The 13,874-nt window shown below is 32.9% G+C and overlaps 1 protein-coding gene across 2 annotated transcripts; it reads left to right on the top strand.

The window, feature by feature from the left end:
• The first annotated feature begins 7,963 nt into the window (after positions 1-7,963).
• Positions 7,964-11,624, top strand: LOC132607182 (uridine nucleosidase 1-like). Of its 2 annotated transcripts, none has more exons than XM_060321034.1 (9): positions 7,964-8,248; positions 9,458-9,573; positions 9,666-9,725; positions 9,819-10,001; positions 10,088-10,192; positions 10,605-10,701; positions 10,815-10,922; positions 11,076-11,211; positions 11,299-11,624. In XM_060321034.1, the coding sequence occupies exons 1-9, from the start codon at positions 8,149-8,151 to the stop codon at positions 11,405-11,407; spliced, it is 1,014 nt and encodes a 337-aa protein (XP_060177017.1). In that variant the 5' UTR covers positions 7,964-8,148; the 3' UTR covers positions 11,408-11,624. The 2 variants fall into 2 exon arrangements, with proteins under 2 accessions (XP_060177017.1, XP_060177018.1); XM_060321035.1 differs by having other exon boundaries at positions 11,280-11,479.
• Positions 11,625-13,874: the final 2,250 nt, after the last annotated feature.

Below are 13,874 nucleotides of genomic sequence, written 5' to 3' on the forward strand. Positions count from 1 at the left end.
GGATGACTAGTTGTTGTCCTTTATTGCAGTTGTGGTACTTTAATTTCTTAGTGGGGGTTGAAGATACCACCTGTGACCTACCATTATGTTGGGGGTTGATGCATGGGGATTTTGTTTTTTGAAAGGTGGGTGTAGAAACGTGTAACTTAATTTCAAAAGTCAACTCATTAGGTGAGAATTATTTAGAATAGACAAAAGATAAGAATTGAAAATAAGATCTCTTGTCCTCTTATAATTTGAATAGAAGAAAATGATTTTTTTAAATCTCTTATGTGTTTTTTTTTCCGGATCTCTTATGTGTAAAAAATAAAAATCTCTTGTAAAAAGGTCATAAAACTAAATAAAGTTTGAAAAGGACCAAAAAATTTAATTCTCCCCTGTCTATCCCTCAATAAATGGGGGACTTTATTAACAACCCCAGCACGCCCAATGCCAAATATATAAAGCATGAACAATATAATATGAGGGTTCAATATTAAAAAAATAAGATCAAGAATAAGTATGAGTCTAACCCTATTATAATGTCAAGAAAATATATAGATCTTGAGTTTAACTCAATCCAAAAAATAATTCATCCGATGAGAATTATAACATAAGGAGTTCACTAGGGGCAAAATGGAGCGTTGTACCGCCGAGTTCATACCGAAAACCTTAAAGATTGTATCTATAGAACTTAAATTCTAAATCCATCTCTGGAGTTCCTATAATTAATGCATTTTTTCACTTTATTAGATTACTTAATCATAAAATATTAAATTTATTTGGTATAAGAGTAAAGATTTACCTTTATTTGATGGATCCACTTAACCACCATGCATTTGAGCTAGGTAGGACTAACGGTAGATATTGGCTCAATGTGAGCTATTAGGTAGGATCAAAGGTAGATATCGCTAACACAAATTAAGGCTCTACATGTTACTCTTTTGGACGTGGAAACTTGGCTGCCACAATTTAAAATAACGTCAATTCTTTGATTTTCTTTTTTCGTGTAAACATTTTGACCGCTAATGCATGAAGGACAAAAATGTACGTGAACTTGTCTAGAAAGTTTATTTAATCCGTTCCAGAAAAAAAATGGACATATTTTTAAATTTGAAATAATTAACGTCATAAATTTTAATATTTTATATACACACTAATGCTATAATATATTTAGACTATAAATTTTAAATTTTAGTACTTTTTTCTTAAATGTTGTGTCAATTAAAATTTGAAACGGAGTGAGTAATAATTAGCACGGACGTAGTAAGTAGAATGATCTCGTTTTTTCATTAATTAGCTGCTTGTTCATTTATAAATAAGTTCGTTTTTGAAAAGTTTTTGTTTGGATTATTTTTGGCTTTAGCTTCTCAACTGTCACATTTTACAAGAAAAAATGATTTTCTTTTATCGAGGATTTTAATTTTGAAATCAAAATACTGCTCCTGTTTCAATTGTTACGAGCAGTCCTTCTATTTTGGGATGTTTCAAAAGATTTGGCATCATTTCTTTTAGATATATGTGATATTTCTCCATCAAAATAAATTTTCAATCTTTGTTTACTATTTTTTGTCAAGTTAACACTTTAAATTTTGTATACAACCAAGTATTGTTATATGCAATATAGCGGAATTAGTAGAAGGATTCCCAATTTATAAAAAAAAATTGTCGACTACAGGTAACGCTGGGGGATCACGATGAGGTGCGAAGTTTTCATATTTTAAGGGACAAATTTGAGTGGAATCTACTAGACATGCAAAATATTAAATGCAAAACAAAAGAAATATTTGCAACAATGTACATCAAAAACAATAATTCTTCAATCTCTAATTAGATAAAATAAGTTACTCATATGGATCTAACCAGCTATGAGTCTTATATATCCTTTTTGCTCCGCTTTCCCAATTAAATTGGCAAGTGGGCGGGTTATTTCCTTCAAACGCACTGGTCTTTAATTTTGGTCTCATGCTACTTATGTAATGAAAATATTCAGACTTGCTTCGCAAGTCATAATTTTGTAACATTTGTATCCTTAGAAGCTGAACTTTTATCTAGCTCGGCATAAATTTTGTAGGAATTAAGTTATGCGGCATAAGTTTTATGGTATTTTTCAAATTATGCTGAGTGTTGAATGTTTTGCCTTATCCGGCATGATTTGTGTGGATGTTAAACGTAAACTATTCCAAGCGAAATCTAAAACTATGTCGTTTTTTAGATTACGTTGAATGTTGAAAGTTTTGCCTTGCCCTGCATAATTCGTTAGTATGTTATGATACATATGCCGAAGTTAAACGTAAACTATGCCTTGCGAAATTTAAATTATGTGCGCCGAATATGCTGAAGGGTAAAAATTAAGGGAAAGCTCATGCATGCCCCCTCAAATAAAAAAATTTACTCGCCCATACCCCCATTACTTTCGTACCCCGAGAAAAAATTAAAACTATTTACTCGAGATGCCCCCAGTTATGATACCAACATGGTATATAAATATACTGAGATGGTATCATGGAAGATGTTTCAGTCCTTTTCTTAGTCCTCCATGATACCATCATGGTATATAAATATACCGAGACAGTATTATGAATGATTATTGTCATTTATTAAAAATAACACAATTTTCTCGAAAAAAAACCTCTATGATACCATCGTCTTATATACATATATGGTGATGGTGTCATGAAGGACTGCTTCAGTCCTTCAATGAGACACTCCTCAGGAGTCAGGACCATGGTATCATCATGGTATCTAAATATACTGAGGTGGTATCATAGAGGACTGTTTCAGTCCTTCCCTTAGTCCTCCATGATGCTCTCGTGATATATAAATTTGCTGCGATGGTATCACAGAGGAAAGGGTTTGGCCAAGGGGTATGTCGAGTAAAAAATTTCTAGCCGGTGAGTATAGAAGCGAAAATAGTTTAGGGGTATTCAGTAATGTTTTCCCAAAAATATTAAAGATCACAAATTTGAGAACAATAATTAAAGCCGAGAAAAGACATCATTTGACCCTTGAACTTGGCACGAAAACTCAGTTTGACAACTAAACTTAACTTGTATTTATTTACCCCCCTTAACAACTTTCATCTTAATTAAATACAACCCCAAATGCTGACGTGGCCAAAAAAAAATTAAGAGAGTGAAAATATAAAAAGGTGGGCCCGCTGATATATATATATATATATATATATATATATATATATATATATATATATATATATATTATAATTAAAAAACAAAATAAAAATAATATATAATTAAAAAATAAAATCCCCCACCACCATCTTCTTCTTCCCAACCCCCCCACCTGCCCCTACCACCTTCCTCCACCTTCTTCTTCTTCCTAACCCCCACCCGCCCCCACCACCTTCCTCCTCCTTATTCTTCTTCACCCCACCCCACCGCCCCGCCCCCACGACCTTCTTCTTCTTCACAGCCCCCCACCCCACGCCACAGCCCCTCCCCTATCACCTTCGTCTTCTTCACGGTGGATATTTTTCCCATTATTAATAATCTTTTGGGTTACAACTTGCAATTAAACATTTGCCCCTTCTTATTTATTCTTGTCTGAAACAGTATAACCTAGTTGATCCCCAAATAGCTTCATAAGGTTTCCAACTGTTGTGAGCAATCCGATCAAAGGAGGAGGCCGATTTCTTTCTAGAAAATATTACTCAAATAAGGAGATATTGTTGGTACATGGTCAGAGACAAATAGATGTTCGGAAATTATGAGCAGCAACCTCACCATTAATCTAAAGCCTTGAACTGAAAATTAATCGATGATTGGAAAACAAACCCGCTGAGAACCTTTTTGATTTGTTAATCCCTTCCCATTTCTACAATGTGTAACAATTGTAGTCTGGATAATTTCAAGGCTAGCTGGGTTGTATTAGTTTTTTTAATTTGGGAGGAGGTTGATGACTTTAGATTGTGGTTAATGGTGGTGGAGCTGTACGGTGGTTTAATGGTGTTTCTACTCTCACTGGAAAATCAAGAAAAAATGAATTTGAGCAATGGGTGTTGGTCATTCTTTTCTACTCTCACCGGAAAAGAAGAACAGAACATTTGAACTTGGAACACACGTATAAATGGTGACACTGACAATTTAGATAATAAATGCATAAACGGAGAAAGAAGAAGAAAGAGAAAAGGGGGAAAGAAGAAGAAAGAGAAAAAATAATAAAAGAAAAACAAAAATGAAGGGTTAGTAATTTTTGACATGGCAACCACGTGGCAATGACATGGCGCTGAAAGTTGTTAAAGGGGATAAATAAATACAAGTTAAGTTTAGTTGTCAAACTGAGTTTTCGTGCCAAGTTCAAGAGTCAAATGATGTCTTTTCTCATTAAAGTCACCCCGAAATAGGTGCGAATGACCCCTAGCCTGTTAATGACAGCCCATAACTAGCCCAAAACCACACTACAATGGACTGCTCGGCTTGGCCCACATATGATCTGGTGCTAGTTCATCACCTTCTAAAGCCACAGCCCACAATCATGAGCGGCCTGGACTAGTAATTAACCGGACTGACTAGCTAACATTGTCAAAATAGCGCCACTAGCCACTTTTCTTTCCGTCATTGAAAACTAATTGCTGTTTTGAAGTTTCAAATTCCATAAATGACAAGTATCTTGAAGATTCATTTGTGAAATCTAAATCTTCAGGAAAGTATCTATTTTTCAATTAAAGCTGAAAAGCTACAAGTTCTTTTTAGCCAAAACATTGGTCATTTATGCAATTATTCGATATTTTAAAATTTATTTTGAATATTTTATCATTTACAATTAGGTTAAATTGCATATAGCGATAATTTGTATGCACACGTTACATATCCAGCAACTTTGTTCAGCAGTCATATGTACATATCCAGATTCCATTCTTTAGAGTTCTCCAAGAATCAAATTTATTTGACGTCAAATCATTTTTCCACTCAGACAAAAAACAGTATATATCAAGTGATACCTATAAAGGAATCAAAAGATAAACTAATAAATTGGTTGCTTTATTCAGATTCCTCTGGATTGCTATAAGCATATTTTTTCCTTACCTACCATTAAATTAGTGAACTTGTATGGTTTTGTTAATTTATATTAAAAAATTAAGAATATATGTCAACTTCATCACCGTTTTTTTTTTTTTTTTTTAAATCGTTGGCCTTTGGATCGTCAGAGCAGTGACAATTAGTTTAAATAGAGTTGTACGACTGTTTATGCTGCATGACTACTCTAAACGGAGGGCTAAAGTAAACCATTTCATAATTTATTTGCTTTTTGGTAACAAATATAAATATTATCATTAACAAATAAAAACCAAAATACACCTAAAGAGCATCTAACCTGATGACCACCTCCCGGGAAAGGTGCCATGAGAATCAAGCCTCCAACAAGTAGAGACCTTTAAAAAGAATTGCTGTATCAGTCAACCACACCCAATAGCCTTTTTGGATTGTCTAATTGTATCTATCCTAATTACAAAATAATATTTTATCTGTGTAATCACTCTATCAGTATCTACACGTGTCCCCGCTCACAAATTACAAGGCCAATTTTGAACCTTTCACCTAAGCCTGTTTGGATGCGCTTCAAAAAAACAGCTTATAAGTTGAAAACAATTTATAAGCTAAAAAAAATAAGCTGAAGTAGTCTAACTTATTTTTTTTGACTTATAAGCTGTTTTCAGCTTATAAGCTGCTTTAGATAAGCTAAGCCAAACGGGTCAAATTAATTTTTTGGGCTTATTTTAAGCACAAAATGACTTTAAGCTGGCCAGCCAAACACTTAAAAAAGCTGAAAACAGCTTATAGGCAACTTATAAGCCAATCCAAACGGGCTCTAAATGAAGAGATTTTTTTTTTTTTTGTGGTTAAAAATAAAAATAAAAAATAGATGGCACGTGCATCCACGCATGGAAAATTAAACCACTCATATAGCACACCCTATCTATCCAATTATGAGTGGATAAATAAAAAAGGCAAAAGTGCAAATATAACCCTCAACTTTGCGATTTAGAACAAATATATCTCTCATTATAAAAGTGGTGTATATATACCCCTGCATTTACAAAATGGTGCAAATATGCTCCTACCGTTACAAAATGGTGCAAACATACCTTTTTTGCTAACAGGATTTTTTTTTCAAAATCATTTAGGTTATTTTTTAATTTAAAAAATTCCACATGACTTTATAAAAAAGTCTATCCCTTTTTTTAAGTAGACATAATTTTCTAAAGCCATATAGTAATTTTTTTCTAGTGGGTTGGGTCTGGTTAGTTTAAAAAAATGGATAGACTTAATTTTTAAAGTCACGAAGATATTTTTTCAAACGAACCTGACCCGAACCACCAGAAAAAAATTACTATATGGCTTTAGAAAAGCATTTCTACTTAAAAAAAAATGGGTAGACTTATTTTTAAAGTCACGTGACATTTTTTTTTAAATTAAAAAATAACCTAAATGATTTTTTAAAAAAATCCCGTTAGCTATATTTGCACCATTTTGTAACGGTAGGGATATATTTGCACTAATTTTTAACTGCAGGGATATATATACACCACTTTTGTACCGAGAGGTATATCTGCTCTAAATTACAAAATTGAGGGATATATTTACACCTTTGCCCAATTAAAAATAATTTGTCCAGCTTCAAGTCTAAGCCCATGTGCCACAATGTGCTTGCTAGTTGCTAATAATAATCTATGTCCCTTATTCCTCAAGCTTAGAATTAGTAATAGTTAAGTTTTCTATATCAAATTTTAATTACCAACTTGATTAAGTTAGGTATTTTTTTTTTCAATTTACTTTTTAATTGATTAAGGAATAGTACTTGAAAGAACATGTTGAGATGCTTTGCGAGGAAGCGTACTTTAACTTACATGTTGAGAACTTTTAATTAGCCTACTCAATTCTTCTTTGATTTTTCAAATAAAAAATTTATAATTTCTATTTTTAACAAATACTTTAAGAACCTGGGGTTCCCACACTTTACTTCTCATAGTTTCACTTAATTAAATTATAGTAATACATATTATTAGCTCTTTGTGACTTTATAATTAATTGTATGAAGAGAATATTATAGAAAATTTAAAGAAGCAAATCAATCTAATTCAACTATAAAAATTAACTCATGAGAGATGGGGATTGCTCAGGGCATATAAGGCGACAAAATTCATATCCACATATGACAAGAGATAAAATAACAACTCTTAAATGTCCATGCCTGCTATCTGAAGTGTTGATAACACAATATGGGGCCTAATATTGAGTAAATCAGGAATTAAAATGAATTTGACGGTGATACTATGTAAATAAATATACGTTGGACCTACTCGACCTAAAGCTAGCTCATGATGTGAGAATCGTCAAAGACAGTATAACGAGAGAAAAATCACACCCCACAACTGATGTGAGACAACTTAACAATCCATGCATGCCCAAAGCTGTCAATTGGAGTGTTGATAACATAAAATGGATGCTTAACGTCGGGCAATCCAAGAATTGATATGAATCTGACTCTGATACTTTATAATAAAATTGACTTTGAACCTAACTCAACCTAAAGATTAACTCATTGTGTTAGAATTGCCTAAGAATATAAACACACCAAATCATATCAGACGACCTATGTGAGACAGCTTATATTAAATCATACTCATTATCAAATCAATGAATACAATAATACTATCACAAAATTGTATAAATTATATGAATATGATCTATCATCCCTTGTTTTAGATCGAGCCTTGCGAATGAACAACATCTCGATAGAGAGCACTTTATCCTCTTGGTAAATTTATTATTGTAGAATCTAATTAGTTGAGCTTGTTGTACAATAAAAAAAAAATACAATAGCCCTTGAGATTATTGCAAAAGGTCTCCGTCAAAATATGACAAAGCGAATCAAATTAGGATTATCCTTATTGCCAATAAAAATAAGCCACTTGTCTACGCACTATATTCCAAATCCTATATTTAAGCATATTGAACACAACATGTAAATCGAAACAATCGAGTAAAAGAAAATTCAGCACATCGTCAGAGCTGACTATACATTTGATCATTGCACTTTCATTGTCTGGAAGCACCAAGATTACAAATTTCTCAAACTTTCCTTCGGTTTTTTCTTTTGATTTTCAATCTTTCTTTGTAATCTTTGAGTCTATAAGACAAATTAAATATGTCTATTTCTGGTAGTTTGCCTGATGTTTTGGTGGCTCCAAATGATTCTCTTGCTAAAAAACGTGAAAAAATCATCATAGATACTGATCCTGGCATTGGTAAGATTTCTCTTTGTGTGTTCTTTAGCATTTTATGAGCAAATTTTAGTTTCCTTGCAACTGGGATTCAATTTTCTTTAATGAAAGATGACATATTTGGGATCATTTTATGTACCCCACAACATTCAGTATGAGCCCATCCGCCGGGGCGAAGCTAAAATATTAGGTACAATATTTGTGGGGATCCATGAGTGTTTATCTTTAATCCTCTCTGCTAACTTAAAGAGATGCTTGAAAAAGTTAACACTGCAAGAACATTCATTTATTTTCTTATTTAGTATCAAAAATTTGATAATTTCTCTGTAATGAGATGTGCTTTGCCTTCATAAGAAAAGATATACTGCACAGATATAGCCAATTACCAGAATTGGCTGAGACATTATAACTCTTTCGACTAATTGTTGTTTATGTTTTCTTCTGTAATTGTTTGGCAACAATTTTAGGAGAAGTTCTTGTTTGCTAACTTTGATGACCTTATACATCACTATTTTTTGCATCCTGTAATTTCACTCAATATTCATTACTAGAAACTTTTTGACTTCAATGTTATGGAGAGAGCAAGAACATCAAGATCTTTATTGAAAAAAAGAACTGCAAGAGCATCAAGATTTATGCCTATCATTTATTGGAAGTAAAAAGTAGATTGTGAGGCCAAGCAACAAACAGACACCAAGTTAGTTTAAACCTTGGAACCTAGCAGAAAAAACACTTTGGGATAGTGTCACTAGATCAGAAAGAGGCCTTAAAAAGAGAAAATATTGTTTTACTTAAGGATATGTCCCATGAATTCTGTATTTTCCGTTTCTTCCTTCTCCAGAAACAATAAGAAGGCAAGGTTTTGAGTGTATCCTTTTGTTCTTATTAAGATAGAGTTAGCACTTTTTTTTTTCTTCCTTTCTTGATGATCTTCTTAATTTGGAAGAAGCATTTTTGGGAGCATCCATGTCGGGGATTTGAAAGCTGGAAGACACTTTTTTGTAGGATCTTTTTCTTGTCAAGCCAAACAACTCTCTGAGATGTAGAAAGTCGAAACTAAATGCCTGCTTAATATATCTTAGAAGATACCTAACTACAAAACTTTCAAGATACTCTTTTCTTTTCTATCCTCTAAAATGTTGAGAATAACTTGTCCACTGTATGAAATGTGAAGCCTCTGTCATTTTCAAGAAAAATTCTCATTGATCTGATTGAGTCTTTTTATATATCTAGATGACAGCATGGCAATATTAATGGCATTCCAGACTCCAGAAGTTGAGATATTAGGCTTAACTACCATATTTGGAAATGCTACTACAAAAGATGCAACACGAAATGCATTAATTTTGGTATGTGTTTCCATTTATCTATAATATCAGTATTTTTATGTCTTTAGAACAAACTCTTGATCAGTCACTTTTTTTAATTTGCAAAAGGATAGTGTGAGACTGCAGGATTTCCAGATATCCCAGTGGCGGAGGGTAGCCTTGAATCTTTGAAGGTAATTAGGTATATGTATAATTGGAAAAGCTAAAGTAAACCGGTTTTGTCAATTTTATTTCTTGTCCTTATTTTTTGCAAGTGTCACATGTAGAGAGGGAAGCCACGTGTTGCAGAGTTTGTTCATGGTTCAGATGGAATAGGCAACTTATTCTTACCTTCTCCAAATTCTAAGAAAATTGATAAATCTGCATCTGAATTTCTGGTGGATAAAGTATCCGAATATCCTGGTGAAGTATCTATACTTGCATTAGGACCACTTACAAATCTAGCTTTGGTGAGTTGTACATCTCAAAATCTTCTTAGTTTTCACGTTCTGATTGCTTGCATTTTGTGACATTTTTATTGTTATGTTTCGTTTAGGCTGTTCAGAGGGACTCAAACTTTGCAAGCAAGGTGAAGAGGGTGGTAATACTTGGCGGTTCCTTTTTTGCTTTGGGAAATGTTAATCCTGCTGCAGAAGCAAATGTGCGTGATCTTCTTTTCCTTTTGGTTTGACTTCATAGAAATCAGTTTAAAGATACATCGATATTGACAATGTGCATGTATGCTTTGTAGTTGTTTGGCCCCCTAATATCTCTGCTTAGGACTATTTCAAAATGATTTTTTTTTCCTTCAGCGCATTTTCAGCTTAGTACTGTAACTAGTCTCCTTATAATTTGAGAATACCGTGGACTGTTTAGGCGTTATATTTGGAGAATACTTAATGAATTATCGGTTGGAGTTGTTTCATCTTTCTGTGGTTAACACTTTTGGCATGTACAAACATTTTGTCTGTGAGAAAGAGTAGTTAGTATTTTCCACTGAGGTTGATCTTTGTGCCATTGGAAGTGCTTGCATGATTCGATTAATTCATTTAGAAAGATTTCTGACGATGCAGATACATGGTGATCCAGAGGCTGCAGATATTGTGTTTACCTCAGGAGCAAATATTGATGTTGTTGGTATCAACATTACCACACAAGTCAAAATGACAGGTGCTTGTTCAGGACCAAAAATTTCCAGACTCTTCCAATTTTTCCACTTTTAAGTGGTTATGTAGTTCATTTGTCAGTTCAGATTTCATATTTTTCTATTTGTCTTGTTTTAGATGCTGACCTGGATGAACTGAGGCAATCCGAAGGAAAATATGCTAAGTTTTTGTGCAACATGTGCAAATTTTACCGAGATTTTCATGTAAAGTCAGATGGCATATATGGTATCTTCTGTTCTTACTTTGTTTTTGGACACAAAAATATGTTTTTTGGACACAAAAATATGTTCTTAATCCCACCTTCGCTCGTATCATTCTTAACCATTATTACTTGATACCCCGCTTTAATAATTCTGAGCTCACTTTCTTAACTTTTAGGAGTTTTTCCTCATGATCCTGTCACGTTTGTGGCTCTAGTTCGACCTGACCTCTTCACGTACAAGAAAGGCGTTGTGAGGGTTGAGACACAAGGCATTTGTGTTGGTCACACGCTCTTGGACCAAGGCCTAAAGAAGTAAGCATTCGTAAACTGATCATTTCATGCAAATCTTAGAGTCTGATTTCATTTCTTTGGATTATAAGGATAAACCTTATTATGTAGGTGGAATACGAGCAATCCGTGGACAGAGTGTTCTCCAGTTTCAGTTGCGTGGACAGTTGATGTGGATGAAGTTCTGAATTATATAAAGAAAACATTAATGAAACAATGAATATTTTCATCCTTGTATCATAGCTAAAATATTCTTGAAATTGAGCAATGCATTTTCTGATTTCTGACAGCATTTAAACTTCTGAATATTTCATCCTGCTATCTAGAGGGCTTATTTAAACTATATTCCGTGATGAAATTTGGGCATAAGATGCCCATGTACACATGTTTATGTTGATGAAAGTAAAAGAGTTTGTCCAGGATATTGATGATGAAAAGTCTTGACTTAATGATCTTCCATTGCTCATTAACTTTCTTTAATAGACTTGTGATGGAAGTGTGACTATGGAGGTTAACTAGGTATAAAGTAAGATGATTTTTGGGATATTAAGAAAAGATAGATGATTTTGATGGCCCACTATCACAAATTGAGTGGCAATCAACTCGTTAATCATTGGTCTTAATTTATAGACGCTTTCTGAACAGAAAATCAGATTTTAATAAAAGTAGTTAGCTCTTATAATTCTGAAACATGAATTGACAAAAAACCTCTGTGTAGTTATGATGTATGTAGAAGATCTCAACAAGCAAAACTAGGACCTGCAGATCTTCATCAACCCATGTTTTTGTTGAATCTTCCATCTTTTGTAATGCAAGAACTAAGTAACGATGTTTTAAGTAAGTAATGATGGTTTAGGTCAATGTGCTGTTAGGAAAGTGTCTACTACTGCGTAAGCTTGCTATGTTAGGAATTCTGTATTATCGAGTCTGATGTAATGATGAATACGGCGGTTATGCCGTGACAATCTATATATAATATAAAGCTAGGCATTAGAGAAGTGAGATGGCACCTCTCTTTGGCCAAGAAACACAATTATCTTTTTTTCTCCTTTTTTCGGCCTCTTCCTTATTTTTCTAATTTATATGCTAAATTAAAAAAAAAAAAACTCTCTTAATTATCCATAATGTATTGAATATTATACGCTATAATTAGCATTTACTTACCAATTATCTCACCTAATAATGTTGCACGATTCGCTACATTACTAGCTACCCACTCTACCCATTTCTTAAAATCACTTTATACATTATGATAATGCACTGAATATGAAGGTTCCATTACATAAATGATTCAACAACGTGGGTTTCGGTTACTAATTTCTTTGGATGAATCAAATTTACTCTATGCTCTCTCATATCTATAAAAAGGCTCTCACCTAGTCATCCACCAATTAAAAAGATATTGTTAGAAGTGTAGTTAAAAAATTGGAGTCTTTTTTTTTTCTTTTCCAGAAAAAGGCTTGATAATGGAGGAAAAGAGAAGTTTTGCTAGCTTAGATGAAACAAGAGTGCAGAAGGTGGAGTTAGTGTTACAGAGGCATTGGACGACGAGGGGGAGAGTTTGGACAGAAGAGGTAAGGGAGAGTCGTTAGTTTAATTATATTTAGGTCTCATAATTGAAGAAGAAACTACTCAAAGAAGAGCGGAATCTTCAAGAGAGCTAAGGGAAATCGAAATCAAATCTGGTGACGAATGAAGGTAGTGGAACAAAGAATGAGGAAAGTGAAAAAATTGAGATCGAAATCAAGCTGGAGGATCCGAAGGAGGTATCGGAAGAAGTTTTTGAAAGAACCAACAACAATCTATAAATGAGTAGTATGTATTGAGGCTCAGACAAAGTCCCTTGTCCCTTATCAATTAAGTTTGTTCTTTCTTCGCAAGTAATGATTAACTTTTAAAATTAAATTTCATAATGAATAATTTCAAAAGTTGTAAGTGCACTAAAATTTCATGCTGACTAAGATTTTTGTTTTTTAGTATTCGTGTTTGAATCTTCTCATACAAACATTATACTTACTAGATCGTTTGATTCTTATACTTTACTTTTAGTTTCAAGTAACTAAAGAAAGACAACCAAAAAAGGAACTAAGAAAACCAAAGAAACAAGGAAATAACAACTAGGGATAATTCAGGTTTTACACCAAAATATCCTTTCAGGGAGTAATATAATGCTACAAAATATTATTAAAGAGGGAAAAATGAAAAAAGGTAAAGAAAAGATAGTTGGTCAAAAGGTGTAGTTTTTTTTTTTTTTTTTTTTTTTTTTTTGTATTTTCTTTTACTTTTTTATTTCACATATCTTCATTTTTTCAAAATATGAGAAACCTTAGAAAATTGTTTAGAAGATAAAAATGAAATATACATATATTAAATACATATTATCTACTATTTTCATTTTTAAGAAAAGAACGAGCATATTGGTTAAGAAATGCTTATCAAGTTTACATAATAAAATTTGCTTGTATAATGCTTGAAGTACTGAAATTACACCCATGATGAATATTAGAAGATTTAGTTTATCTTTTTGATCTCAAGATTTTTGCAAGAAGGTCATTTCATGAATTTACTACTATTATTTTCATAACCGCGCGAAGCGCGGACAAATTTACTACAGTAAATAAATAAAGTCTACATTATCCAAGAAAAGTAGGTAACAGTAATAGATAAAGAAGAAAAGATTGGCTCGG

The sequence above is a fragment of the Lycium barbarum genome, chromosome 8 (assembly GCF_019175385.1).
Source record: "Lycium barbarum isolate Lr01 chromosome 8, ASM1917538v2, whole genome shotgun sequence".
In the NCBI taxonomy this organism is placed as follows: Eukaryota; Viridiplantae; Streptophyta; class Magnoliopsida; order Solanales; family Solanaceae; genus Lycium; species Lycium barbarum.